This window comes from Gallus gallus, chromosome 1 (genome assembly GCF_016699485.2).
Source record: "Gallus gallus isolate bGalGal1 chromosome 1, bGalGal1.mat.broiler.GRCg7b, whole genome shotgun sequence".
In the NCBI taxonomy this organism is placed as follows: domain Eukaryota; kingdom Metazoa; phylum Chordata; class Aves; order Galliformes; family Phasianidae; genus Gallus; species Gallus gallus.
The window spans coordinates 169,125,726-169,153,665 of NC_052532.1; the positions used below are offsets into that span (position 1 = coordinate 169,125,726).

The 27,940-nt window shown below is 43.2% G+C and overlaps 2 protein-coding genes and 1 long non-coding RNA gene across 15 annotated transcripts; 2 read left to right on the forward strand and 1 right to left on the reverse strand.

Annotated features, from left to right (window-relative positions):
* Positions 1 to 329: 329 nt before the first annotated feature.
* Positions 330 to 21,055, reverse strand: RCBTB1 (RCC1 and BTB domain containing protein 1). Of its 11 annotated transcripts, none has more exons than XM_046914631.1 (14): positions 20,943 to 21,055; positions 20,709 to 20,788; positions 18,177 to 18,355; positions 16,900 to 17,050; positions 16,330 to 16,480; positions 15,689 to 15,855; positions 13,091 to 13,249; positions 11,980 to 12,087; positions 11,309 to 11,451; positions 8,189 to 8,379; positions 5,654 to 5,780; positions 5,020 to 5,171; positions 4,297 to 4,427; positions 330 to 1,303 (listed from the first exon to the last, which is right to left on the reverse strand). In XM_046914631.1, the coding sequence occupies exons 3-14, from the start codon at positions 18,206 to 18,208 to the stop codon at positions 1,163 to 1,165; spliced, it is 1,653 nt and encodes a 550-aa protein (XP_046770587.1). In that variant the 5' UTR covers positions 18,209 to 18,355; positions 20,709 to 20,788; positions 20,943 to 21,055; the 3' UTR covers positions 330 to 1,162. The 11 variants fall into 11 exon arrangements, with proteins under 11 accessions (XP_046770587.1, XP_046770585.1, XP_004938772.1 ...); XM_046914629.1 differs by having other exon boundaries at positions 20,560 to 20,788; XM_004938715.5 differs by lacking the exon at positions 20,709 to 20,788.
* LOC121109141 lies at positions 8,378 to 15,360 on the forward strand. Its single transcript, XR_005847654.2, has 2 exons — positions 8,378 to 9,509; positions 12,525 to 15,360. It is a non-coding gene; the product is annotated as an uncharacterized LOC121109141 (long non-coding RNA).
* Positions 21,056 to 21,221: 166 nt separating the features above from the next.
* ARL11 (ADP ribosylation factor like GTPase 11) lies at positions 21,222 to 27,046 on the forward strand. 3 transcript variants are annotated; one of them, XM_046914672.1, is made up of 3 exons: positions 21,222 to 21,275; positions 21,370 to 24,033; positions 26,217 to 27,046. In XM_046914672.1, the coding sequence occupies exons 2-3, from the start codon at positions 24,014 to 24,016 to the stop codon at positions 26,794 to 26,796; spliced, it is 600 nt and encodes a 199-aa protein (XP_046770628.1). In that variant the 5' UTR covers positions 21,222 to 21,275; positions 21,370 to 24,013; the 3' UTR covers positions 26,797 to 27,046. The 3 variants fall into 3 exon arrangements, with proteins under 3 accessions (XP_046770628.1, XP_025002584.1, XP_004938777.1); XM_025146816.3 differs by having other exon boundaries at positions 21,260 to 24,033; XM_004938720.5 differs by lacking the exons at positions 21,222 to 21,275; positions 21,370 to 24,033 and adding an exon at positions 25,899 to 26,133.
* The last annotated feature ends 894 nt before the right edge of the window (positions 27,047 to 27,940 follow it).

Sequence of the window (27,940 nt, forward strand, 5' to 3'; positions counted from 1 at the left end):
GAGACAGCATAACAACACCCTTAAAGCACACAGTGCAAACAGTAGGTGGCACATGGCCTCTGTGAGGTTACAGCGTCAGCGTTTCCATCTGGACTCATCAGCAACACGGACTGCAGTCACCAGGTGCTGTGCTGGTATCTATGGATAAGCTTCAGGCTTTCTGAAATGGAGGTCACAGATGCATGTCAAGCACAGTCAGGTCAGTAAGATTCAGTCACATGTTGTCTGAGAGGTTTTTGGTTGGATATTGTTTTTTTAACAAATCAACTTAGGGGCTATACCTAACCCAAAGCTTGACATTTTCTTCCAAGAAGTTTGCTGGTAAAGAGTTATTAAAAAAAAGTGAATTTTATTGCATGTAGTTTAAATTTATACAATACTTAATTGAAAAAAAAAAAGAAACAAATGCTTTCAGAACAGTGTATTCTTTTCCCACTAAGGGAATCAATTAACTGAAGTCAAAGTGGGGAATCTTCCCATTAGCTGTCATAAATATTACTTAAGCAGATTACACAAAGTATACATTACAACTTATATTGAGTTATACCCAAACATAGAATTTGGCTTCCAACTAGATCTGCTAGCAACCCCTCTCTTCAGAGTTACTTTTGTCAGAGTTACTTCTGCAAGCTTCGAGGATGCATTGTTTTTGCACACTTCTCTAAGCACTGAATACACTTGGTTAACTACACGAAGCAACCAGCAATTTCATTCACGTCATGCAACTGCAATAAAAGATATCCATGCCCTTTGGCTCTTTACAACCCAGAGAGCTAATGATTTAAGTGACTTCATTCAGGGGCTCTGAGCCCCCAAAGGACAGCGCCTCAAACAGTAAATTTAAAATATGAATAGGCAATACTAGAAATGGGATTTCAGAGCCTAAAAGTCCTTAACGTCACCTGGTGTCTCTGGGATGCTGCAGGTTTACTCTTTCCTTCGGAGCTCTTGTGGTAGTTCCTCCATCCAGATCTGCTAAATGCAAGTACATTGCTTGACAGTTTTACAGCAGTTCCATCTTGAGTACAGAGAATATTTATTTTGCTGTGGCCTTCCACAGCTTCTGCTTCAAGAGACCAGGAAATGCTTTTACCCGCGCAGTTACACCGACCTGTTACATCTGCAAAACATCCTACAGATGCCCGTCACTTACAGCCTCAATTCAGTTCTTAAAGGCTCCACATTTACTGGCTTTAGCAATGAACTCCTTTAGCAGGGGGCCGTCCATTTGCCAAAACGCTGTAGTTTGTGTCACTTCAGTCAAGTGGTTGACACAGAACTTAAAGCAGAAATCCTCTAAGTCCTAAGTAGAAAAAAAAAGAAAGAAGTCTCGTTATCTTCCTTCCATTACAGAAGCTTACATTCAGTAGGGCACAATTGCCTTTCTAAGCTTTACTTCTGCAGAGAACTAGACAAACTAACCCAGCACCTCTCAACCTTTTCCTCCCTCCTCCCAGCATGCCTACATAAACACAGCAGAAAATGAGTCCGCCCCCACTAACGCGGCTATGAGGACAAAACAGCCATAGTTTGGTTCTCCCTATACAGCTGCAGTCACAGTGCTCAGAATAGCTGGGGTTTTTTTGTATTTTTTCAAGTTTCCTCATGTGAACTGTCTCATTTATGTTTACTGACAGCTGTTAAAACCCAATACAAATAAGAGGGATTGCTAGGGTAGAAAAACATAACCAAGACTGTGGATGAAGACAATTCAGCTCTTTCATTCCATAATACGGACTCAGATCTATGTGTAAGGCTGCTTGACTACTTCCTGCTTAATTATATAAAGCCTTCAAGTTGCACATCACCAGGCTCAATGCAAGTGTATACCAGGCAGCATTAAAGCAGAGTTTAGGCAGAAGACCTCGTGCTCATTAGAAACAGACCCAGGTTACATAGTGTTTCACACATGACCCAAGCAAAACTAAAGATACACTGTGGCACAATGCAGCATTTCTTGCAGAAAATGTGCTCTGGATGTTAGAGACTACTTGGAAGTGCCTTCCATTTAAGGATTAGAAAAGCCTCCCAGAGAACCATCATTGCACCCACAGGATGTCAGAGAGAAAGGATGTCTATAAAACACAAGACAGCAGTTGACAATGTGACGTTGACCACAGAATGCTTCCCGCTCAGACTGTTTGTTTCCAACTCCCCTTTGAGGAGGAAATCAATTCCTCATGGTGCAGAGCAAAGCTGCTGTAAGGAAGATGCCACAGCCCTTCCAGAACAGCAGCTCCCCATTCTGTTCCTCTTCCTTCAGTGCTTCACCAACTTATGGAACTGTGCTCTCTACACAAGAACACACCCTTCCTCCTTAGCTCAGTGGACTGAGTGCTGCAGTCAGACACAGCAAGCGTGCACAGCTCTTTAAGCCACCATAGGTATGACAGACTTGTTATTCAGATTTTCACTTAAGGTCAGTATTGACAACTAGAGCAACTGTGTGCCAGCGAGTTCTTGACACAACAGTAATACAGAAATGCGGCCTGGCCTAACACCAGGCTTTCTGGAGCTGCAGTTCTTGACTTGTATGGCATCTGTGCAATGAAAAAAGACAAGCTTATTAGAACTGAACACTGAGGCTTTGCTTTTTAAGAAGAACAGAATCAACCAGCATTTCAAACAAAATTACATCATACGCATCACAGTATTTTGCACTGCTTTATTAAAAATTCATATACCAAGTCAATGCAACAGAGGTGTACAGTAAACAGTATTCTTTTACTACTAAGAAACCTTGGAAAATTCAAAACTCCATATAAAAAAGGCTGAATTTCACTTGTGGATGGATGCACTCCCAGCATGCTGTACTTAAATACAGATTTAAATGAAAAAAGGCACAAGTACATCCAATGATTAGATTTGACCTTCCAGTCAGCAGGAAGACCTGCACTACTTCTTCCCACTTCATCCAGTCACTCAATCCCCAAAAACATAGGGGAGTTTCATGTCCTAAAATCATTTTCAATTAGTGAAGTCCTTTTACCTGCTTCCTTCCAGGCAGGCAGACCCTTGGAAGAACTACATCACGCAAGCAATTTCAAATTCTGATTTAGTATTCCTACACATTTTTCATTGCTGTCCAACACTAACAAACAAGGCAGCCCCTCAGTATTGCCCATTATCCCCTTGACGTAGCATTTAGGCCAACCACCATCACTCCATTTCCAGCATCCCATCCCTTCCAGAATCAATCACACTCAACACCCATTCCACAACCAACCTTCTAAGGCTAGAAGTACAGAAAGATTCCTGTTTCCCATGAACTTGCATCGATGCAATCTTTAACCACCGCAGAGCTGAAGCCGTAATTCAGACACTAAGGCAGCCCTTCACTACGGGATATCAAACCAGCAACACACTACAAGGCTCTGAAGTAGCTGCGTTAGGGCATTTCATGCCTACTGATAGATATCAAGTGCAAGAAAAAAATCACAGAATTCACTTACCGAGAACCAACTGCTTTATAAATAGGTTAAAAACCAACTAAGCTGCAAATACGATGTATGGATGCTAGTTTGAACACAAAGGACTGAAGAAAGCCCAGGGATACCTCCTGATTACATGACAAAGCTGCGTGCCAGTGATCTACTAATGCAACCTGACATTATGCAGGATGTTTCACTGGCCTTCCTCCTTTTCCACACACTGTTCCTCAGTCTTCAAAATTAATTAGGTTGATAGAGCAGCTGTAATCTTGCCATTTCATAAGTGTAATTTAAAGCGTATTTGACTGTAGTTAAAATAACCCAGAAAATAAACCACTCCTCAGACCCAACCTCCACAATATCACACGTAACCCACAACCTTACAAAACAGATAGCTTGAGGCTTACAAGAGTTTCTTTTCATAACATGATTTTTTCTTTGTTTTTAAACCCTTCCCTTGTTTGAGAGTTAGGTTTTTTTGAGGCTTTTTCCCCTCACAGAAATAATAATTCATGAAAACTGGCATAGTGTTATAGACTTTCGCCATGAGCTAAGCAATGCAAACACTGACAGATACCAACTCTCTACCTGCAACTTCAGTCATCTTTAGATATGTGTGTACTAGTTCACCTTTCCTGCACCCCTCCTTTCTGCCAAGTCATATCCAGAATACATATATAAAAATTGTATTGGCAATGAAGCTCTTAACTCCAAAGGCAACATTCTCATATCCTGAAAGTGGCAGATAGTGCTATCTGATATTAAGTTAGAGCTAGCTTATATGAAAACATGACTGACTGCTTTCCTCCAAAGTTTAGGTCAGAAAGGAGCCCCCTGTTTAAGAGATTGAACTTTGGAAGTTTACCTCTGCATCATATCTGACAGCAGCAGATAACAATGAAAATGCATTTTCCACAGTAATCCCTCTCTTGATAATGTGCTGACACAGTTTTTTCAGTCTATTTTCACAGTATGAAGTAGCCAAGTCCAAAAGCCCTGCAATTAAGATGTCATCACATTAGTCACATGCAATTATTTCTGCCCTTTCAACAATTTACTCTCCCAGGGCACAGGCTGCATCTGCATTCTGTACGCAGTTCTATATGGCTATATAACACACTTATCGCAAGTGGGCCGCTACTCTTTTATAAGAGTATTTTACTATCAGATAGGAAGAAAGGCTTTTTATTATCCACATGTTGCAATCCTGCTAATCTCTGTAAATAGGCGAGCTTGAGAGTGGAGCTGTTGCAAAACCAGCACAACATGAGCATAAGTGTACCACTGTAAAAAATCTAGGCTTGAATCACAGTTTGTTCTCAGCTTTGCTACCCAAGTTTCCATTATTACATCTAGGTACATCCTTTTGTATTAGCCTACATTATATTCAGTAAGGTGTGCAAGTGCTTCATGCATTACTTCTGCTGTAGCAAATTTGCTACGGTGGTTGTTTAAAGGCAGCAGAATCAATCACCAGGAAAAAAAATGCATCACAGGACTAGAAGCCTATATTAATACATTTATTCTTCGTGCCCTTTCTCAGTTGCTCTGGATGCTGTTGTCTAACAGAACTGGACCACAACAATACCTATTGCATCTTCAGGCGGAAGGTCCACACTGTCTGTATACAAGTACTCGAGAAAGGCACGATACACAGGGTAAGAAAACTGGTCTATTTCTATCACTTCCTTCATATCCTCATTCCAGTAGGACTGAAACATGGTTCTGAAGTGTTCACACCTAAGAGACAAAGACACCATCTGGAACACTATTGTACGTACACACGAATGAAACATTATAGCCTCTCTGAAGTATGTATTTGGTGCCCTCTACAAGAGTCACATATATGTTACCATATCTTATCAGTCAACGGTCCATATTTTGGTTCCTAATACCATGTACATTGTTATACTTATGCAGCAAGACAAAACCAATTCAACCTATGCTATAGAAACATTTCAGTATATGGTGCAATCAGACTAGCTTAACAAAATATATTATTCTGGCAACAACAAAGAGACTTAATGAAAACTGAGTATGGATTGTTTTAAGGCAGAGTTTTGATTCAATGCCTTCTACAATCACTTCATTTAAAGTGATTACAGATTGACGGTATATACTGCAGATTTAAGGTGTCACCCCCTCCTATTTCCCCTCTCCCCTTAGATACAACACTAAAAGGTTTTATTGTTCAAACAGGAGCTGTGAAATACAACCACTACCTGATCTTTAGAACAGCTTTGTGAACGTGGATGTACTTTCCATCCACTTGGAACTTTAGGTCTGCGGTTTCTGGGCTGTCAAATTCCTTCTTCAGGGACTCTGCTACTGTTAAGAAATCTTCTTGCTCTGCAGAAACAATTTTTAAACAAAGAAAGCACGTGTAAGCATCTTATACAGAACACATGCATCACTGTAATTACAGCTAGCCACTGAGGTAACTGAATGTTAAGGAAAATAGGTCAGTATCAGGGCTCAAATGAATCACTCTATTACCCTTTTCTGTTGGCAAAGACTGCTCCACAAGGTGCACGCAGCAATGGTCAGCAGTCCCCATTCCAGCTCATTACCCAGCACCAAGGAGATTCTCCAGTACCTGGAGAACTTCCTTTCTCGCTCTCCATGCATGGACCAGCAGTGAAATCAGCAGCCTTCTGGTAGCTTAGCAATAGTGCTGGGTCAGCTCTGCTCTGCACTAGCACCTGAATTACACCAAGAGAGACCAGTCTGCAGACTCACCTCTGGCCAACCTGCACCACCTACAACTCACTCGAGACACGGTGAACAGCAACAGCCTGCAGCTTGCTCGTTTGAGTTTTTGTCAGAGCTCATTAATATCAGCTATTGTTAATGCTGCTATACTCAGTTTATCAGTCAATCATGACAACACAAGATCTGCTGCAAGAAGGGAGACTGTACTGAAAATCCAGTATCTACTTTAAAGGATAGAGAACTTCTGCAACTTTGGAAGGGGATTAAAGCTGTGAGATCACAGCTCTTTGACAGTTCTTAATAGTAAGGTCTATTGCAATGGCCTCAGAAGGGTCCTGTTTTGTAACTCTAGAAACCCTAGCAAGATATGCAGCACAAGCTGGCTAAGATTGAGTAAAGCAAGAACTCTACATTTTTAGATAACTTCAACCCATTATTTTATGCATCTCAGAAGAATAAAGAAGGAGAAAACAGAAGAAAGGAGAAAAAATGCTTCCACTGCAAGTATAACAAACTACTGTAGTAGATATTACATTTCTGCCACAGAAAAAACCCCAAACTCTTGTAGTTTACTCTGCACGGATCATACACAGAGCTGGCATCTCATCAGGGCTAATTAAACCACACTCCAGTAGCCATTGGCTCATGTGATTTTTTCCTAGGTCACCAGCTTGGTTTAAGCTAGGCTGATGATGGACTTTCACTCCAAATACCTTAAGTCCATTCCTCAAAAAGGCTGCGGATTTGAACTTCAGTACAGCCAATCCTGAGTGACCGACTCATTTCTTTGGCAGCACCATCATAATTGGAAGTAGAACACAACCTTTATGCAGTTAGCTCTCACTAAGAAAAAGCTGAGAAAAAAGTTTTTATAGCCTGTATGAATAAAAAAGGTGGAGAAGAAAAAATATATGCAGGATGGAGATTAAAAATGCTCAGAGAATTAATGCTTTTGATGTATATCTCGAGTAAGTGGGAATATTAGGTGAAGAATTAAAATACAGAAACAATATCCAAATACCTTTTATACTCAATCTGGAAATACTTCATAAAAGTTGAAAATTTAAGTTAGTGAAACTAGGAAGATGTCATTTAGAGCCTTCACTACCAGGAAAAGACAACAGTTCAGGACAACCACCAGACCTCTGCAAAGGGCAAGAGTAACAAATATTTCATAGGATTAGAAGACAGAGGAAGTGGGATAAAACAAGACTTGGATTTACCCAGAGGCTGACCATTCCAAGCTAATCTTCTGTCTCTCGTAAGCTTATTTAGCTCCCTCTATAGATGAGATGCTGTTATTTGGACCACTATAAATGCAAAAATGTGCTAAATGAGAAGTTATTGTGGAGAAGGTAGGCTGGGAGAGGAACTCTTAGCTACAGGGCTGTCTACAGAGTAGAAAAATGTAATGTGTAACGTGCAAAGGTAGAAGTACAAGTCTGAAGAAAAGGTTACTTTTGCTTTTCTAGCATGAAACATAAGAGATTTGCTCTTACCCTTTCACGCTAGAAGAGGAAATATGAAGGAGGAAAAGCTAAAGACAACACATACAATTCAAAGTCATTAAAGACCAAAGTAACAACAGTCAGGAGCAATCTTCCAAGTAGAAAGAGTTTTAAGAGTGATAAGTAACGTTTACTGATCCAGGAGCTGTCCTGAGCTGAAGCTCAAACAATAAGAACATAGGAAATGCACGATTTTCACAGTGTAAACAGGGCTCTTTCTGGTTGTTTACTGGCAAACAAACAATCTTGTTAACCCCATTCTGGATCCTTGGCTGAAGTAGACTGTTTCCTTCAGTAGAAGGATGGAAGAGAAATAAACAAACAAAGGAACACCACCACCACCCCCTGGAAAGAACTAGTTTTAAATTGACAGTTCTTCTTAAAGCAAGAACCATCCTGAAGCAGAAGTGGTATACTGTAGTAATAACCACAGGTGTGCACATAGATTATAACACAGAAGCAAGTTTCGTAAGAATATTTAAATCAACGCTATTTGGTTTTTCAAGCACCAGCTGCCATCTCAGAGCTTGTTCTCACCTACTGAGAGAAGACGCCACATGACAGCAGGGGTAGCAAAGCAAGCAAACACATCGTCAGTGCAGGCAAAGTGAGTGAGGTGGGGAAGGACCACAGACTGGCCGCGGCACTGGCCCCACATGTACACCTGGCCGCTCTGCGTCTTGGCAGCTGAAGTGTGAGCAGAGTGGCAGGCTGCAATCTCCACAACCCTGCAAACAGAAGAAACCTTGTAAGACACTTCAAGGTATGGAATGGAATGACCTTCTAAGAGCTGCACCAAAGAAACAGCTGAGCAAGCTATGCACCTACACTCCTGCACTTCTTTGTCCTGCACCAGCGTGATTCTGCCTGAATAGATCATTATTTAAGAGCTGCACTGATGCTTTCAGATTATTTGTAGATTTTATTGTAATCAGACATTGCTTTGATGCTGTCATTTTTATTGGACATTTCTCCACCTCTCCCATAACCACAGAAAGAAGATGAATAAAAACAGTATTGCCCACCCTCACCTTTAAAAGCAATACACATCAGATACTCATTCTCAACGATAAATGTCTATGGAACTTGCAAACCTATAGATAACGAACAGTCCAGAAAGTTATAATACTACTATGATATTATAGAGCACTTTACAGAACTTCTGTCAAAGCAGACATGAGAATTCTCATGCTTAAAAGGTCTCAAAACAGACATTTTAAAATTAAGATCCTATGTATTTTTCAATAAGCCTTTTTTTCAAGAAACACTTCTGTCCCTCTTTTAATCGTCGCCTCCCACCTCCCTTACATGTAAACAGAGATCTGATCTTCTGCCTGTGTTTCTGGCTTCCTATTTTGCTGTTATTTTCATAGAATCACAGAATCGTTTGAGTTGGAAGGGACCCTTAAAGGCCATTCGGTCCAACTGCCCTGCAATGAACAGAGACACCTACAGCTCCATCAGGTGCTCAGAGCCCCATCCAGCCTCTCCCTTGGTGTTGCCAGGGATGGGGCATCCACCACTTCCAGACAACCTGTACCACTTCCTCACCAGCCTGATTTCCTTCCCTTAATGCTGAAACTCAGTTTGGAACAAGTTCCTGCCCAAATAAAGCATTGTCTTTTGGAAGCGAATACACACTTAACTCCTCATTCTTAAAGAGCTATCACTGCCTTTTAAGTAAAGTCTTCAGTGTGCTATTGATGAACACATCTGTTCTGTTCCTCCCACTGCTCACAGAATCCCTATCTTGCTATTTGGAGAACCCAGAAGAATCACACCTCCATTAAAAGGACTGCCAAGGATGTTTTCAGCATCTCTATCCAGACAACAAGCAAAAATCAGGAGAAGCTCTAGGGTAAGCTCAGAAGTAAAAGCTATGCTTTCCTGGCTTTCCCCCATGTTAAAGATGCAGAGAACTTTCTTCCTGGGCTTTTCTTGTTTTAAAAAGCAAAAAAATCCAACACAGACCAACCGGGACAAACAAATGTATGACAAACAGTCTAAAAGCATGCATCTTCAAGTGTTTATTCCTTGACAGAACAATATTCTGGATAAGTCAGCTTTTTAGGTCATGTAGATTTTAGGTAAAAAATTCTTTCAGCATAAAAGACCAAGATCTAAAATACCTTTCAGTATATGTACTGGTAATCAGTAATATTATGCTTAATATAAAGCAATACCCTCATAGTAAATGTATGGTACAACATGTTGAATTTTTGCAAGTATACACTTAACAGGTGCATCTTCAAAACTGTATCCATGCTAACACAAACCTCAGTCTAAAAGATCCTTACAAGCTATATGGGCAAAATTCTTTAAAATAACATAAAATGCCATCCAAGGAACTGTCAGCAGCTTTATGCATAAGTGACAGAAGGGTTACATCAATGAAAGGAGAAGCATTAATATGCTTCATGGGAAATGACAGCTCACCCACTTTAAGATACTGTTTCCAAGAGAGCCAAGTCAAGCAAGATGAGTGAGTTCAAGTGACTTGTCTCTCCCTCAGGTTCCAGCCAGAACTTGAACATTTTCTTGCTGCTTTTTCCCTCAGCCTCTCTTCAGCAGAGAGGTGCTCCAGCCTCTGATCATCATTATGGCCTCCTCTGGACTCGCTCTAACAGCTCCATCAAATGGAATATTTCACTTTGCTTCACCAGTGTCAGCTCCTTCACATACAAGCCAGACTCACCTCAGTGGTTTCTGCTGCGTTGGCTTCTACCCTTGTTCTACCCTCCCACCCCCTTCCAAACTTTTTAAAGCCCTTAAATAATCCCAGCATTGTGCACTTTTTCATTTAATGAAAACTGTAAGAAACAGGAAAAAAAATAGGAGTGACTTCTTAGAATGACTGTTTAGACATCCTCCTCAGCTGTATTTTATACTCCAATGCAAATGGAGGAAAAGAAAGTCAGCCACGAGTATTCCCTAGTTGTAATCTCCTTTTAACAAGAGGTTATGTTAAGTTAAGGGATTTATAGACCATGAGGTGTCCAAACTAAATTACCTTCAGGTATATATACACGGGTCCAGAGAAAGGGTGTGAGGTTCATGTTTGTAAGTGAACAGCAGAAGAGCCATAGGACTTACATCCCAAATATTATAAGAGTGCTGGAGGAGTGTTGACAAAGGTCAATCTTTTACAAATCTAAGAAATTGCCAAATGGTACCACTGATGAAAGCAGGAGCACCTAGCCACAGCTCTAGCAAGATTGTCAACTGAGTTCTATTTAACCATTGTCCAGAGGCATTTAACCATTGTCCAAGGCTCTTTCAGAAAACTCATCTTCCCTCATTTGTCACTCCCTGCCCTCATCCCCTCCCCTTTAATGTAGGCCCCAACGCAGCTTAAAAGCTTGGCTCATTGGTTTCATAGCTTCAAATTTTTGACCAAAAGAATCACATTTAGAAAAGCCAAACACTTGGTCGTTATTTTTCAGCATTGGGAAAGTATAAAATGTTTACTTTCAATAATCTTTAGAGAGACCAAAAAGCATTCAGTCTATAGAAAAAGCTACCATGCTTTCCTGTGCTTTTAACGTTAGCAATAGAAATACAATCCACCAACCCCCAAGTGCACATGCTTCCAATGCTAGAGACCACAACAACACACACCCAAATATATCAACACAGAAACAGCTTCAGAAAGATTACCTTTCTTTTTCCATCATGATCTGCAGAGGGCTTAGCTGGTTACTTTTATTGCCAGTTCCCAGCTGCCCATAAGTGTTAGCTCCCCAGGCATAGAGCAAACCCTCATCTGTTAGTGCTAGTGTGTGTGCATAGCCACAGGCAATCTGTAAGTAAATGTATAAGCATTATTACTAAACAAAAAAGAGACAAGAACGAAATTACCACACACATCACCTTAGTCTAGCTGATGTTAAATACCTCAGGCATTCTTTTATCTACCTATCTTCAACCTAATAAAATGTGTTATTACTCAGCACTTAAAGCTAGCACAAAACACATTAGAAGGGCTAATTAGAATATCAACATAGAATCGAATTGGAATACATTCGTTCCCTTGTTTCCCTTTTTATATTTGCCTAGTGCAGTTTCCTCATACAGCTCTGTAACAAAGATGTAGTTTTTATCTATAACAATTTACTCAGTTACACTAGCCAAACACAAGGCATTCACACTTACAAATGCAAGCCCATTATGGAATGACTACGCCTTAATATACGCCTAGTGCAATTTGTAGGAACCAAGTAAATTCAGTATTAAAGCTGTGAAATCCAGAAGCAGCAATAAGACTAAAGATACACTTTCAACAGATGCTAGAAACGTGAATGCATTTCTCATTTCAACATTAGACATACCTGGAGTATACACACACCATGTAATGCTGCCACTCTGCATGGAGTTAGTTGGTTGCCATTGTTCCCAAGACCCAGCTGACCATTACCATTGTAACCCCAGCCATAAACCTAAAGGCAATAGGAAAACAAAAGTAAGTCAGCCCCCTGGAAATACAGAATATACATTCTCAGTTTCTTCAGATTTAGTATCAAGCACAAGTCCAAAAAAGGTATCTTATTAAAAGTACTCTGTACACTACTTCAAAAGGAATACAGGGAAGGATGACAGATACTAAATACACTGTATAACTGACTATATTCAGCTTTTCAGTCCTGTATTACATTTTAAATACACTTCTATTATGTTCAAAAATACATCTCTTTGAAGAACTTTTGTAATGACACAGATTTTAGTTTACTGCAAGTTTTGACATGTTTAGTTGACTTTTTTCCTATACTTTCCCTTCCTGTTGTGTTTAAAATAAATAAATCTGATCATCTACTGGATTAATTTAAGGTGAAGCCCCCAGCTTAGCTCAAATTTTCCCCTTTGTTATGGTGGACAGACGAAGACAAAATGGAAGCTTGTCTCAACCTCAAGGACCTTTGCAGCCCCTCCTGTCACAAGAAAGCGTTATGCTCTGAGACACAGTAAGTTGGAAGTTACAGTTCAAACTCAAGTTAGCATTGTAAACTTCTTATTTGAAATGGGACTGTTGCACAATACTGGGGAAACGTTCAAATTCTTCCTTTGTTGGTTTGTTGGGTTTTTTTGGAGCTGGCAATTCCGCAATGCGTTCAGGAACTAGGATCATTCCCTGTATTTCTGCAGAAAGATTAACCATTTAATTGTGCATGCTTTCAAAAGTCTAATCAAGACACGTGTTCACGAAGCTACTGAAACGATGATGTAACTGAATACAACTGTTCACACTCCCGCAGATGCAGACTGGATGAAGGCAAATTCCAATGCAATTTTTGCCATAAGATGGAAGTTTACCATAAAGACAGACCATAAAGACACGACCATCTGTAACTTGAGCACTTTGTATCAGCATTGATTGCATGCTCAGACCTTAATCTTCTAAGATAGAGTAACTAATAGAGAGTGAATGAACACAGCAATGCTTACCTCACCGTTGTTTACTACAGCCATGGAGGAGGTCTGACCACAAGCAATGCCAACTACCATTTTATCCTGCAAACAGTTTGAAACTCTCCGAGGAGTTGGCTGGTTTGCTGTAGATCCTGATCCAACTTGACCACAGTTGTTATAGCCCCAAGCATATAGCTTTCCATAAAACAAACAAACAAACAAAAACCTTGTAGTTTAAGACTTAATGACAGTAATAAAGAGTAATCTTACCATAGCCAGGATCAGACTGGGTAAACCAACCTATTTAACTAGCTTTAACGTTTAAGATAATTTTCACCTGTTTTTAATTAATAAACAGCAACAGAATCGACCCAAGAAATAAGAACACAGCACTTCTCCAGCTTCTTACTACAGAATCAGAGCATTTGACTTCAGCCAGCGCAAGGAATGTACTTCCACCTTAAGTAGAAGTTGGATCAGAAGAGCAGAATGAACGGACTTCATGCTTCCATGATGTTGGAAAAACATGAATTCAAGTCAAAGTGATTTGATTCCCAAACACACTGAAGCCCCCACTGTTCAGTACCCTTGAGAGAACAATAACCTAGGTTATAGCCAGATAATCATCTCTCTTTTTCAGTCTTCCAGGAGTTGTTAAAGCAGCTGATTTTATCGGGTCACATGTCAAAGTAACACAACCTTGTTACACAATGGCATTAACAAAAAGCAGCATTTCTGACAGTTCCCAGTTTGCCAGTGGCACGCAGATAATTCATATTAGAAAAGCCTTCTTTGACGTGAAAGTCCAAAAGACAGGAAAGTAGTTTGCTATAAAAATACTTAACTTTGGACATTCAGTTTCTTCAATATTTATTACTGACGCTACGCCCTTGGCATAAAACTATTTTTGATAGCTCTCTGATAAACCAGACAGTTAATGAGTTTGTCCTCTTAGAAATACTCACTACAGAGATGCTAACCACCTGCACGCTGACAGAGATAGGTTATGGAAAATGTGCACACCCTAGGGTGCCAGTTAACCCAGAGGAGATCGAGTTCACCAAGCCAGGAGTCAGACATCAGTACTAACACCACCACAAAGCAACAGAAACCCACAAATCATATGCCTAATTTACAGAGAAAAGAAAGCATTAGTCTTTTGCTTACTGTTACTTGTATTTTCTGGATCTTTGATTCCTACTGAATATTTTGATCTACAATACATATCTCAGTAACATAAACGTCTTCACAGTTTTTACTTGCACTGCATTAAACTCACACTGAACCAACCGTACAAATCAATTATTCCAAGTATTTCTATGAGTTACTTCCAACTCCAATGCCTCTCTGAAACTTCAGAGAAAGCCACAAGGCTTTCTGCAGCCAAACCCTTCTGTAAATAACTCCACTTAAAATATTTCATTGCTTTCAATCTAATTGATTTTGAAACAGATAAAACCTCGGAGCGCCAACAGACTAAGCTATAGCAAAGTACACTATGGATGTATTTATAGTACACTAACTAGCCACAATGGCTAGCCAGCTGCAAACATCAGCTCCATGGGAAATACAAAGAAGTTTCCCCTCTTCCACTGAGATTTCAAACACGTTCTGTTTATTACAAAAGACAGCACAGTCGCCCCAGGCAGCTACCACACAGTAGCTGACACCAACAGTTAAGCTAACACATGAATACTCTTGCCTTCCCACATGGAAAAGAATTACGTATCAAATTTTATCATTTAATCCAAGCAAACATGACAGCACAAAGATCTTTTCTAAGCACAGGCTATCCTTTCCGAGATATAATGCATTCCACTTAAATTAACTCAGTCTCTTTCCTACCCTCAGCTCTTCTGTATTAACTGCAGCATTATGACTCCATAATTAAGCATAACTCAGACGTGCTCAGATTACTAGGATAGAAAGAGCTGCAGTTCCCATTTTCATCGCTAGAAAGGTTTGTACTTTCTGTGCTTCTGTTTCTTTTTAAGCAGAGTTGACTCAAACTTTCTTCCATGCAGTAAAATGCAGTCCCAATCACACAAACACAGTGGTCAAATCTGACTAAATGGAGAATAATTGGACATGTTTCCCGTGACACATAGCCTCAAGCCACAGAAACAAATAGCATAAAGCAGACTTGGCACGTGAACCAAATGCTCGCTCAGCAGCTATACACACAAGTGTGTAGAGATGTACAAACCAAAATTCTTTCCATAATAACAGTGGAAATCATGAAGACTGCAAGAAACAGACTGAAGGCAAACCAGTGAACGCTAACAACTCAACAAACCCCTTTAATATCAGAATTGCAAAGAAAGTAACCTCCAGTTTTGCACATCAGAGTTTTCCCTCTGTAAGTGGTATAGCTGTCTGGTGTCCTTCCTGTGAAACATACAACAAACATAAGACAAACATTTATTACCCTATTATTTCTTTTCTCTGGGGAGGGTGCAGGAGGAAAGGTAGGAAGTAGGGGGGAGGCTATTTTCAAGCCTGCTCTGAAGCGAAGGACACCTTAGGTTGAGGCAGCAAAAGAAAAGCTTGAGTTGTAACCGCCACAGACTGCAAGGTCACCTTCACCACTCACTTCAAGAAGGAATTAAGAGATTTGAACAGGTTTCAACTTACATCCCCATCAAACGATAACGCCATGGAATGATGAGAGCCACAAGCTACTTCAATCACTTTCTTTAGTAACAGATTTGTGCAGACTTGAACAGGAGTAACGCCCTGATTGGTTGCACCATTCCCAAGCTGGCTGTAGCCATTATGTCCCCAAGCATACACTTCACCATCTGCAAAAATATTTAAGTATATGATAAAGCTACCACAAATTCTGAGGAAATTAAGATAGAAAGAATTTTAAGGATTGGAAAAGTGCCAACAAGACAGTAAAAGGAGATAAAAAGCACTGACACCAGTACAAAATCCCTCTGGATGCAGACAGATTATGTACGCTGTGTACAACTACTACATGTAACACAGTATGACCTCTAGATTACAGTGGAAATAGGTGAAAGCACACAGCTAAAACCAAGTAAGCCATAACTGATATCATAAAACTCTGCAGTTACCACATAACAGAGGTATAAGGGAAATGTATTACTGAATACATTTGGCTCCACTTAAGATCAGTGAAGACCCCCTAGTGCACATGTACATTAGGATCCAATTAAATTCATATAACTGCCCTCTAATCCATGCTTGTTAAACATAAGCAGAACTTAAATCTGTAACCTATCCTTCTATATTAAACATCAATTTCCTACCTTCAGTGCAAAGTAGAACGTGTGGTCCACTTCCATAACTGAGACTGGAAATCTTCTTCCCACATAAGGCTTCTAATTTCTTTGGTACTATTGTGCTCTGACTATCTCCAGTTCCTAAACAATTGCTGCAATTCAGTCCAAAAACAAACACCTGAAAAACAGAGGAAGACTGATTTCAAGTGACTTACACTCAGGCGTACACATCTGGTGATATCCAGGTCTTCATGAAACCAGGGCAGAGCTTTGCCATGGACTTTTGAGGGTGAAGGACTTCACTCAGAGAAGTTAAATCTGAATGTCAACACTGAGGCACTTCGGAAGTTAAGTGAGTGTGGATGCTTCAGACCTGTGTAGGCCAGAAAGCCAGGCTTCCCATTTGCAGGAACAGCACTATGAAAAGTACACAATCACAAAAGTGGAAGACAGTATTGTCATGTAAAAGCATATTCTCTCAGCTACAGCTCTACTACTGAAGACTCAATCCTACAACTTCTATAGGATTTGAAAGAAGAAAAGAAATCACAGTCTACCCAGGCTTGTAAAATCTGCTCCATTTTAGTAAAGCCTTACCTCATCATTGTGCGTTGTGTATATAGCTTCATTGGCTGATGTACCAAACACACATGCTTTCCGAATAGATGCTATTTCTTGAGGTGACAGTAAGGTAAATATTGGCCACTTTCCCACATCCACCATGATGTTACTGCGTCTCATGAACTTACTGCAAGTGAGATGACAACGTTGTAATTGAAAGAGAAAATCTAATCTAAAGGTGTATTTTACACTTTTATCAACAGGTAGCAAAATCATTTCCTTTAAACGAGAAAAAAGACGTGCTAATTGGTGTGTCCAAGAGTATAAATATTTCATATCAGATAGAATGTTAATTATATTACTATGTATTAAGGTGAACAAACAGCAAATGACTGGGGTAGGACACTAGGAGAGTGGTCTTTACTCAACTGGATATATAAGCAAACTGTATCCAGTACTACTAAACAGCCACCATTCCACAAGACAAAACTTGCTGGTTTGTATAGTTAAATAGTGAAATACATGGGAGGAAAAACTGATTAAGTGAAATTGTTATCATTTCTTACTTGGAAACAAGCTGGAAACAGCTGCCTGGATAATAGATGTTACCTGTCAGTGAATGTACACGTGTATAATATAACACAATGTTGCTTCTTCCCAGTTTCCCCAAGGATAATCACACCAGCTCAAGACCAAAGCTGCCAGCCAACAAAACCTACAGAGCTCATGTAGGCCTTCAATCCCGCCCATAAAAATTATACCACTGCTTACATCCTGGAGGGATTCTGCCACTGTCAATCTATGATCCATTCCCACAGTTATCAGCAGGTCTCATGAGATCCAAAAAGCTTTCACTGGGGAATTGCACAGAATTCCCTGATACTCAGTTCTCTCCTTTATTTGCTTCAGATACTCTGAATGCAGATGCTCGGCTCTCAAAACCGTGCTGACAAGCAAGGCAAAGTTTCAGAAGTGTTATTTAAGATCAGCATTGAATCCTGCAATGCAGGATGTTCACATGTTATCGATCACTTAAAAACACAACAGTGATACCTTGCTCTTTTGAGAAGACCAAGTTCCAACTCAGTCCATTCTTGACTTCGCCTACTCAATTTACCCTACTTAATACAAACTTGTCAAGAAAAACATACCTTTTTCTTAACTATTTATCTGCCATTTCCCACAGAAATGCCCAACTTAGGCATAAGCACCACCTTTCCCCCCACCTAAAGATGGATTCCCTAACAGCCTTAGCCACCTTCCTAGCTTTCCAGTAAGAGTCCTTGGGTGCCACACATACGCGAGTAGCATACCAGGCTTTCTCCAGTGACAATCTAGAATTCATTTCAGCCCTGGAGCTAGCTGAACATGAGGAGCAAAAGGCGCGTGCAGAGTTTCTTCTGGGCAGATCCTTGCAATGAGAGGCTGATCCCGAAGACCTCAGACATGCAAGCAGCAGCACAGAGGGACACAGCGTCCTTCACTCACCTTCCTGTACAACATGAGCAAAAGAGCTAAGTTTACTCACGCTGATAATCACAGAGGCCTGGACCCCACTACAATAAACACCCCTCAGAGCCTGCACCTTAAGGGGAAGCTTCTAAGTGCAATGCAGTAGTGAATGTACCAGCTGAATTCAAAGCAATGAAGTTATTTTAATCAGTAGGCAAATAGCCACCTCCACAGATCAGCTAACAAGCCGTTGCTTAGATTCTGTACGCAACACAGCAGCAGTTCTATGGAATACCTGTCATTTATACATCAATATCTACATTTAATGCCCATGTTCCTAAGAAAGGAAAAGGAATGTAAGAAATCCTGATCTAGTACCAGATCTGGAGGTTGGTGGTCCTGCCCATAGCAGGTGGGTTGGAACGTGATGATCCTTGGAGTTCCTTCCAACCCAAGCCATTCCATGATCCTATGACATCCTTTAAGTACAGAAGGCATAATCTTAAACTTGGTGCTCTAGTAGACACTGCTTTGCAAAACACTGTGTCCTGCTCCTCTTAACTCTTTATTTCTGCTTCATGACCCCATGATAAACAACAACGCACCAACCACACTGCTTTATGCTATGTCTGTATTCCTCCACTGCAGAACCAACCAGGAGAGGGATCTTATGTCAGCCATGCCTCTCCTAACTACTCTGACATCTTTGAAATTATCCAACAATATCAGCGGGCAAACAGGAACAAAAACAAAGGTGATTGTTTTCAACTTCAGAGATGCTAAAAATAAGCAAGAAAGGATGACTTGTCAAAAAGGAACTCGAACTGGCCTCACACTGTGCTGAAAAGAAACAAAACTCAAAGGCATCATCAGCATCAGGGAAAAAAAAAATACCTAGGGCTGTTCACAACAACAAGACAAGCCCCGTGCTTTCAGAGATAGAAGCCCTTCCAATATTCTGTGCTGAACTGCTGCCTATGCATTCAACATAGCCTGCTTTCTACAGAAACAATGTGCAGGCTGATTCCGAGCGATACACAGCATGCATACATGAATCTCTGTCTAACAAGAACAAAACAAAACCCCAGAAAACAATGTTTACACCATTGTTTTAAATGCTTTTAGGTAAAACGTTATAGAGCGTATAGTTCAGATGAACAAAGCCATGCTGGACAGAACAATAACACAATATCCTGCTGGGAAAACAGCATTTGTTGTCAACAGAACAAAAAACTTTTGTTAACTCTTTAGAGATTATCCCCTGTAAAGATTATCTGAGAACAGTTGTGTGTTTGTGTTATTCTTTCCTCAGGCTCTAAAGTTGCAGCTTATTCTTATTCCTGCACAGGCACAGAAAAACAGCAGGCTGAGGCCTTCATTTCCCCTACTGGGAAATCAATCAGCAGTGAGAACACAAAAGCTGGAATATCCAGTTACAGAAGAACAAGAAACGATTGGCCAACACGACCCTCTTTTAAGTACCCCTCAACCAAGGAAGAGCCAAACCCTACACACAGTGGTTTCCTAGACAGGAGGGTGGTCCCCCCCACATTTTCTCATTTGGTTGGTTTTTCATCTCAAGTTTCAGTGCTGGGAAGAGGGAAATAATGCATGCTACTGACACTGATGGGACGCACAAACTAAGTGACTTTATTGTGACATCTTTTTTGGTGGCAAGAACGCCGCATCCCTGAAACCAAGTGTCATAACTTACTACCTTCCTGAGACCTTACATAAGACAAGATGCCCGTGACAATACGCTCAAACCTCTGCGTGCAGACGATTTATTTTTGGATGCCTTTTTAAGAGCAACGCAGGGAAAGATCTGGCAAGCAGTCCTCTTGGCTCAGCAACCGGCTGAAAGAGATGCAAGCAAAAACCAGCACATGCATGGACACCATTGAACACAAGACTGTTTTAACCACATAAAGAAACTCTTACGAGGATGACCGAGTTGCTCAACCACCGTAACAAGGCTACAGTCCCAGTCACGACATGCATTTTCCTTTTTATTTTCAATAAGAAGCTGAGTCATTAGCACAACTTAATGAAGCCATTCGCTCTGGATGAGACACCCTAAAAAACCCACCTATATTCCAGCAAGACGCATACAGAAATAAGAATGCAAAGGCCCCACGGAGTAAGGCTCCAAAGATTTGTTCTCCCTCCCAAATGCTGCTTTTCTAAGCGCCTCTGTGCTCCAAAGGCACTCCCACACAGCTCCAAAGCAGAAAGCCACATTACCTCCTGTCAGCAGCCTGCAGGATGCTCCCCCAAAGAGGCCACTCCAACTGCTTCCATTTAAAAAAGCATTACAGATTACTTCGCCACTCAGGAGACTCAAGACCTAATGAGACTAAATTACTTCTATAGAGCCCAGAGAGGAAAACAACCTTCAGAGCGTCACTTTTCCAGCCTGCTCGAGCTGTGCCTTGAGGAAACGGGCAACAAAGGGAAGGGTGAGCAGAAGGTCCTGAATACGGAGACACAAAACCCATAAGAAAAGCAGGAAGACGCTCGCGTGGCGCCGGGCAACGCTGCGTGACAGCCGCAGCCTCACAGCGCTCTGACGGAAGAGCGGCGAGCGGGAAGGGCCGGGCCGGCCGCAGACGCCTCACGTTCCTCACCCGGCCGCTGCCACATCCTCCAGGGCTGCTCCCTCCGAGGCGCCTCCGCACACCGCGGCCGTTACGGCCGTTACAACCGTTGCAGCCGCCCCGCGGCAGCGCGCGCGCGCACCGGCACCGCACACGTGACAGCGACGAGAGGCGGACGGAGCGGGGCGGTGGGGGGGGGGGTGCGTCACGTGACACACCCCCTAACCCCCTCCCCCCCTTCCCGCTTGACTGTTCGCGCCTACAGTCACGTGCCCCTCTTCCTCATAGCCTATTGGCGCTTTGCTTCCAGGGGCGGGTCACGTGACCGCCATCTGTTTTTCTTTCCTGGCGCTGTGAGGGGCGGTGAGCAGTTGGGGTGGGCTTGGAGCGTTCAAAGACTTTTAGTCGGTGTTCGCGCTCCGCTTTAACTCGGCACTGGTATTTTCTGCCTTTACAGCTGTGCGTTTATAGCTGCAGCTCAAGGACGGGACACAACTGCGGGGGAAGATCCAGGAAAGGGAAGAGCGCAGAGATTCTCTCCCAAGAGAGCGTGCTGTTGTTTCGTGAGGCTGTAACCAGGAAATGGTTGCTGCTGCTTCAAGCTTCCTTATTTTCCTGGCCGTGCTCAGGGTCACGGGGCAGCGGGGGCTTGCAACATCAAGCAGAGTCATAGAATCATAGAATGGCCTGGGTTGAAAAGGACCACAGTGATCATTGGGTTTCAACCCCCTGCTATGTGCAGGGTCGCTAACCAGCAGACCAGGCTGCCCAGAGCCACATCCAGCCTGGCCTTGAATGCCTCCAGGGATGGGGCATCCACAGCCTCCTTGGGCAACCTGTTCCAGTGCGTCACTGCTCTCTCATGGAGCTGACTGATGGGAGCCGTAGAGCAGCAGGGCAGAGCCTGCAAGAAGCATCAGCCTGTGTTTGGGGATGGCCAGCTTAGAAGAAAGAATGCTTTAAAGAGTGATCATAATTTTGGCGCCCAAAGAGTCAAATCCAGAAGGGTTGCTGTGATGCTGAAGAAATTCTGCCCTGGAATATGAGGCAGAGAAGGCACAGCAGGAGGCCTGGGGTAGAAGGACATTCCCTGCCAAGTTCCTGTGTGCTGTGCTGCTGAGTGGCCTTGGGAAGGCACTGCTGGGTAGCTTGTGCAGCATCAAGCTGCAAAGTCAAAGCATAAATAAGATATGTGGAAAAGTGTAGTCAGAGCCTCACTGGGAAGCTCTAAGAGAGCCAGAACGGGGATTATAACAGAATACCCAAACATACATTGATGGTCTTCCTTTTGCTACAGAAACAGCAGTGTCTACACGTCTGTTTTCTGCTCATCTTTGTGTCCCCACAAACAAATAATCTGTTGAGGATAGCTGTATTTCCTGGCATTGCTAGGAGATGGTGAGAAGATGAGGCTACGTAAGCAGAACTTTGATCCTATTTAGAACTGTAGGAAAGATCTGCTTATCGTATGGAGATACCCATTTCTTGAGACAAGTACTGGTACACAGCATCCAGTGGAGCTTTTTATTCACGTGGGTTTAGGTTTCTTGGTGTTATCACTAATTATGAACACGTGCAGCAGGTCCTTAAACACCTCAGGGTAATTGCAGTTGGTTTATACTGGGCCTGAGCTTTACAGCGGGCTGAAACAGATAGAAGTGCTCTATTTGGAGCAGAATTCACTTTATAATCTAGTGAATGCTACTTAGTTTCTGTTCTTTTTTTCTGTTCCCCCATTTGCCTTCTCGTGAAAGCCAACAATAACAAAACCACTCTTCTCTCATTGTGTTTTTTCCAGAAGGAAAGGGGATATGAAACCTTATATCCGTGTTGGAAAAGTTATGACAGACTGGAAAGTTTAGGAAAGCACTGAACAGGTCAACCAGGCCAAACAATGATATTCAGAGACTTCTTTGTTTGTTTTAAGAATGGAAACAATTACTGTGTATCACAGCGTACTGCCAGTGTCTGTAACTCATTGCTGGCTTGGATGAGTTAGCTCATACGTTGCTATCTCTCTTGCACTGATTGTCTCGACTTGCATCTCTTTTGATAACCAAAGCAGATGAAATGCTTTTCTCCAGTGATTAAACTCGGAGCATCTGAAATTCAAAAGGAACAATAGCACAGCACTGAGTTGCTCCACCAGCCCCAGTGTAACCTGAATCATCAGATTCATTCCTAGGAGCACATTAGAAGAATAGATAGACTGCATTGCCTTTTGTCTGTCTAAGATAAAAAGATCTGTCTGTATCTGCAGCTCTGTAAGCAACTACAGCACAGAGCCATGATGGCAACTCTCAATGAGCTGTTAAAGGATGCTAGAAGAATATTCCTCAGTGTTGCTCTCCTCTTTGCTCAGCATTGCCTTTTCCATCAGTTAATTAGCTGCAGAGCCCTAGCATATGATGCCAGATGAAATTATCTGGAGCTGAATATCATCTATAACTGGCATCTTGTTTCAAGTTGCTCTGCAGTCCTCGCTGTCAGCTTCCTACGGACGTGAAGTGGGGTTGGAACCAGATGTTCTTGGAGGTCCCTTCGAATCCAAGTCGTTCTATAAATAGGTTCACAAAACACATAGAGAGCTGCTCAGGAAAACCTGTTTCAAAGTGATCCATTCACAGAAGGCTGCCAAAGGAAGCCCTCCCCTCGCCAAAGGAGGGAGCTCCGGTGGTTCGGCCACAGCCGTTTGATGCCTCTGGAGACGGCCTCTCCGCTGAGAAAAGTGTGGCAACAGTGACTCTCTGTGGTGAGCGCGGGAAAGTGCAGTTAAAATCAACGTTCATAGGTTTTCTTCGCTTTCATCCGTCGTATCAGACACAAAGGTATAAAAGAAACCCGGATTTATGTATTTCAAAGCAGAGTTTCATCCTGATTGATCTACAGAGAAGAGCCTCACCAAGGTACCTCCAAGCTGTGATTTTTACTTCCCATAGAATTAACAGTTTCAGATAAGAAGCTACCTATATATAGTACAAATAGGTTGGCGGCGTGGTTATGCATCATTGGATACCCTCCGTAGGGCTTCCTTTTAACAGAAACTGAAGGAACGGTGTAAGAAAAAACTATCTTACCTTCAAAACTTTGATGCTGAACAGATGGAGGAGCAAATACTAAGGTACGTGAAAGGATCGAGCAAAAGCCTTTTTTGGCTCAGATGACATTTTTTGCTCTTTTTTTTTTTTTCCCCTCTTTTCACCTAGACACACTAAAAATAATCAAAGAATTGGGATTCAGGCTTTTCAAGGCAGTCGGAGCTATAGTTTAACTTGTGGAGTCACCGTCCCTGGAGGTGGTCAAGAACTGTGTGGATGTAACGCTGAGGGACGTGGTTAGTGGGCATGGCAGGGGTGGGCTGACAGTAGGACTGGATGATCTTAGTGGTCTTTTCCAACCTTAATGATTCTAAGATTCTATTAATTATAAGCAGAATTAGCTACCACTACTGGCTTTGCTCCAGTGAATTCAGATGTGTGCAAAACAAGGCAAGAGCATTTGTCCTGCCCACAAAAGATGTAGCTGGAGTAAGGGTTGCCCTCACCTCTGAACACAGTTTCTGAATTATTTAGTGTACAGCCTTCCTGCTCCAGCAATAGATTCACTCAGCGCTCCTCTCATCTGCTTTTACTTTCTTTTCTTTCTTACATAGAACTGCAATTGCGTGCATGTATTATTTAGTGGAATATTATGCCTTTATAGCACAGCTGTGGGTGGATCAGACTCTGCAGGCATCTTCTGCACCTCCATGATTGGAACAAGTGGCAGGGAGAAAGAAAATAAATAGACTTGCGTTCATTACCGGGGGTATGAGAATGAAACAGATCATCTGTACCACTCGTCCAGCCTCAGAGAAGGAGAGCAGCAGCAAAGGCAGACAAACATGACAGATTCAAGGGGTAATTCACAGCACACACTGGCACATCACAGAATACCCACTGTGCTGATCTTACGGCCCAAGACAACGTGGGAGGAAGGTTTCCTCAGATTGGAGAACAAATAGGTTAAGGAGCCAGGCACCAATTTAACTCCTTTAAGGAAGAGGACTCGGGCCACTGGACAGCCCTTGGGCTGCAGGATTAGGATCGCTGCACTCCTTATCATAGTTCTCTTTTTCTATTTCTATATTCTGGGGGTCCCAGTACCACCCAGCCCCAGCTGTATGGGACGTGCTTCAGCCTTTTTTCATAGGAACACCTGCCAAAGTTGTGTGTAGCACCAGGCGGTCACCACCCCGTGCTGCAGCGCTGGGCTTGTCCCAGCAGTGGTGACATGTGACACGGAGCTGTCAGACACAGCAGCGCCCAGGAAATTACATCTTCTGCTGATGCATGGGGAAAAGCACATAAATCACATTTCCTTCCTTGTGCCCAGCGGAGGGCAGCTGGGGAGCAGCGCTCTGTCCTGCAGATTTATGGCTGCTTCAGCACAGAGTGCCTTCGAGCAGCCGTAGGGCAAGAAACCCACCAGCCACCGGATGGGGGTACCATCCACTTTGCCAGGCTCTGCTGGCTGCCACCCGCTGCTCTTGCACAAGAAGCTCTGCTGTTTCAGCAGCCTGTTTCTGCCTCTGGTGTGTAAGTTTGAGCGGTGCCAACTTGGTGAACTTTTTTCTATGTTTAACAGGGATTTCCTTCCCCACCCCCAGTGACAGAGGGCTGACTGCCTTACTCACGAAAGTCAAAATGTAGTGAGCATCTTGATGCAATAAGTTTTATAGATTTTCGTGCTGCTCCTCTGCGTGCATCTCTTTAAATCCATCACCACCATGCAACAGGTCGTGAAAACCAGTGCTGCACTGAGATTTGTGTTGTGTGGTCGTAAGACTGCAAACTGTCGGTTGTCTCGTGGCTCATGTTGAAATCCACACCCCTGAGCTGTGATTCAGCACATTCCCAGAGCAGCCTGGTTTCCTCCTGTCCGGCTGGGGGTGGATTTCCCCTCGAGAAGCCAATGAACAAAAGCTGGTGTATTCCTGTCCCTGCTGGGAGGAAGCGTGCTGTGCCGCCTGCCCGGCTCTTCCTGCGGGATGCTGGCGGAGCTCGCGGAGAGCTGCGGGTGGGATGGAGGCAGGAGGCAGCAGGGCGGGAGTGCAGAAGCCATAGTGCTGGGCTGTGCTCCCTGGCTCCGCTCCATGCCTCTGAAATAACAGCTCTGCCTCTAGCTGCACAGAGAAGCCAAGGCCGGCTGCCTGATTCCTCCTTCAGCAAACCTAAGGGAGGTAGGACAGAGTGCTCTGCTATTAACTGGTATTATCCAAGAGATACGTTTTATTTTAGCTATATTTTCTTGCACTGGCTGCAGCGGTGTCTCAATGGGGAAGCTGTTCTCCAAAGGCTGGCGCAAAAGAGACGCGCGTGTGGTCATGCTGGGCCTCGACCTCGCTGGGAAATCCACCATCCTCTACCAGCTGAAGGGCAGCCAGGCTATGGAGACGTGCCCAACGGTGGGCTTCAACGTGGAGGCCATGCGGACGCCCTGTGGCATGTCCTTCAACCTCTGGGATGTTGGGGGACAGCCCAGCCTCCGGGCCAGCTGGCACCACTACCTGGAGGACACCAACATCCTGGTCTTCGTGCTAGACAGCGCAGACACGGCTCGGCTGCCTGAAGCATTGGCGGTGCTGGAGGAGACCCTGGGCCACCCTGGGCTGGCTGAGGTCCCCGTCCTCCTCCTGGCCAACAAGCAGGAGCTGCCAGGGGCCATGGCTCCTGCCGAGCTGGGGCAGCAACTGTGCAGGGGACGGCTGGCAGGGCACCCATGGGTGCTGCGGGGCTGCAGCGCCCACACTGGGCAGGGCTTACAGGATATCCTGAGGGTTCTGGGGGAGTTGCTCCGGGGCCTGAGGCAGGGATCCCTGATCCCAGAGCAGCCCCTCAGCTGAACCACAGGATTCTGCTTTGCCGGAGGTGCCTACGAGGGACAGAGGGGTTTTGCTTTCCTCTCAGCTCCACACTGCTATCCTGGTGGAGCAGGACTTGCAGCAGCTGTTCGGCTGTAAGATGTCACCTATCAATATGATCTTCAAGCCATGGAAGTCAATCAGGATTAATGCCAATGGACGATGTGAGTGTATTAATTCCTTGTTCCCTGAGGGTTGGAACTAGATGATTTTAAAGACCTTTCCAACCAAAGACATTCTGTGATTCTTGTCTTGGTTCATTCTTTTCCTTCCGTTATTTTTAGTGAATGCTGTTTTCAGGAAAATGGCACCTGTTTTCCCTTGGATTATATTTAAATAGAAGGAAATTAAATTTGGACTTCTGAGTGTTTGGATGTGCCTTCATGGCAAGACATGAGTAGCCTTGGGGTGGTCAACGTGAAGCCTCATCTCTGGGATATCTTAAAATGAGGTGAAACCACTGTATGGGCAGACTGAGAGCCAAAGGGCTCCCCATCCTCACCACGTCCCGGGCACCGCTGTACAAAAAGGACATAAAACTATGAGAAAGAATCCAAAGGAGGGCTACAGAGATGGTAGGAGAGGGGCAGCTGGGGGTTAGGGACAGGATCTGCACCAGAGGGCGGTGGGCATGGAACAGCCTGCCCAGGGCAGTTTCATAGGAGGCAGCAGCTGGAATGCAGAGTTTAAGTGGTCACGAACAAACAGAATCTGATGAGAACGCATATAGGAAGTTCTCAATAAAACAATCCTTCCAAGTGAAAAAGGTCATAATTCTTAGCTGCATTACGACATGAGAATTATTTATTTCTGATAAAATAGTGCTCAAGCACGTGCACTCATACAAGATGAGCAAACCTAGGCTGTGTGTGCAGCTCAAGGGCAGCACGTGGAAAGGACACATCGTGTCCTTGAGCAGCAGACCGATGAGTGCAGCGCAAAGCACTCTGTGTTACATTGCTGTGCCCCAGAACGTTTCTTACCCAGTTTGCCAGTGCTGTGGCCTGACATCTTGCGTGGTACAAGATAGGGCATCGTACACTGTGGGATCAGCAGTGTATTAAACGCAGCACAGACTGAAATGCTGTCCTGCTGCTGCTCTTCCAGCTGGCTCCTGTTGTGTAGA

Excerpts from the sequence above, each read along its gene's own strand:
- RCBTB1 (XM_004938715.5), bottom strand. The coding sequence starts at position 18,208 with ATGAATTCTAGATTGTCACTGGAGAAAGCCTG. Across the intron at positions 16,481-16,899 it reads ACACAACGCACAATGATGAG|GTGTTTGTTTTTGGACTGAA; the intron begins GTAAGGCTTTAC and ends TCTGTTTTTCAG. Across the intron at positions 13,250-15,688 it reads CGTTATCGTTTGATGGGGAT|CTATATGCTTGGGGCTATAA; the intron begins GTAAGTTGAAAC and ends TTTTATGGAAAG.
- ARL11 (XM_046914672.1), top strand. The coding sequence starts at position 24,014 with ATGGAGGAGCAAATACTAAG. Across the intron at positions 24,034-26,216 it reads ATGGAGGAGCAAATACTAAG|CGGTGTCTCAATGGGGAAGC; the intron begins GTACGTGAAAGG and ends CACTGGCTGCAG.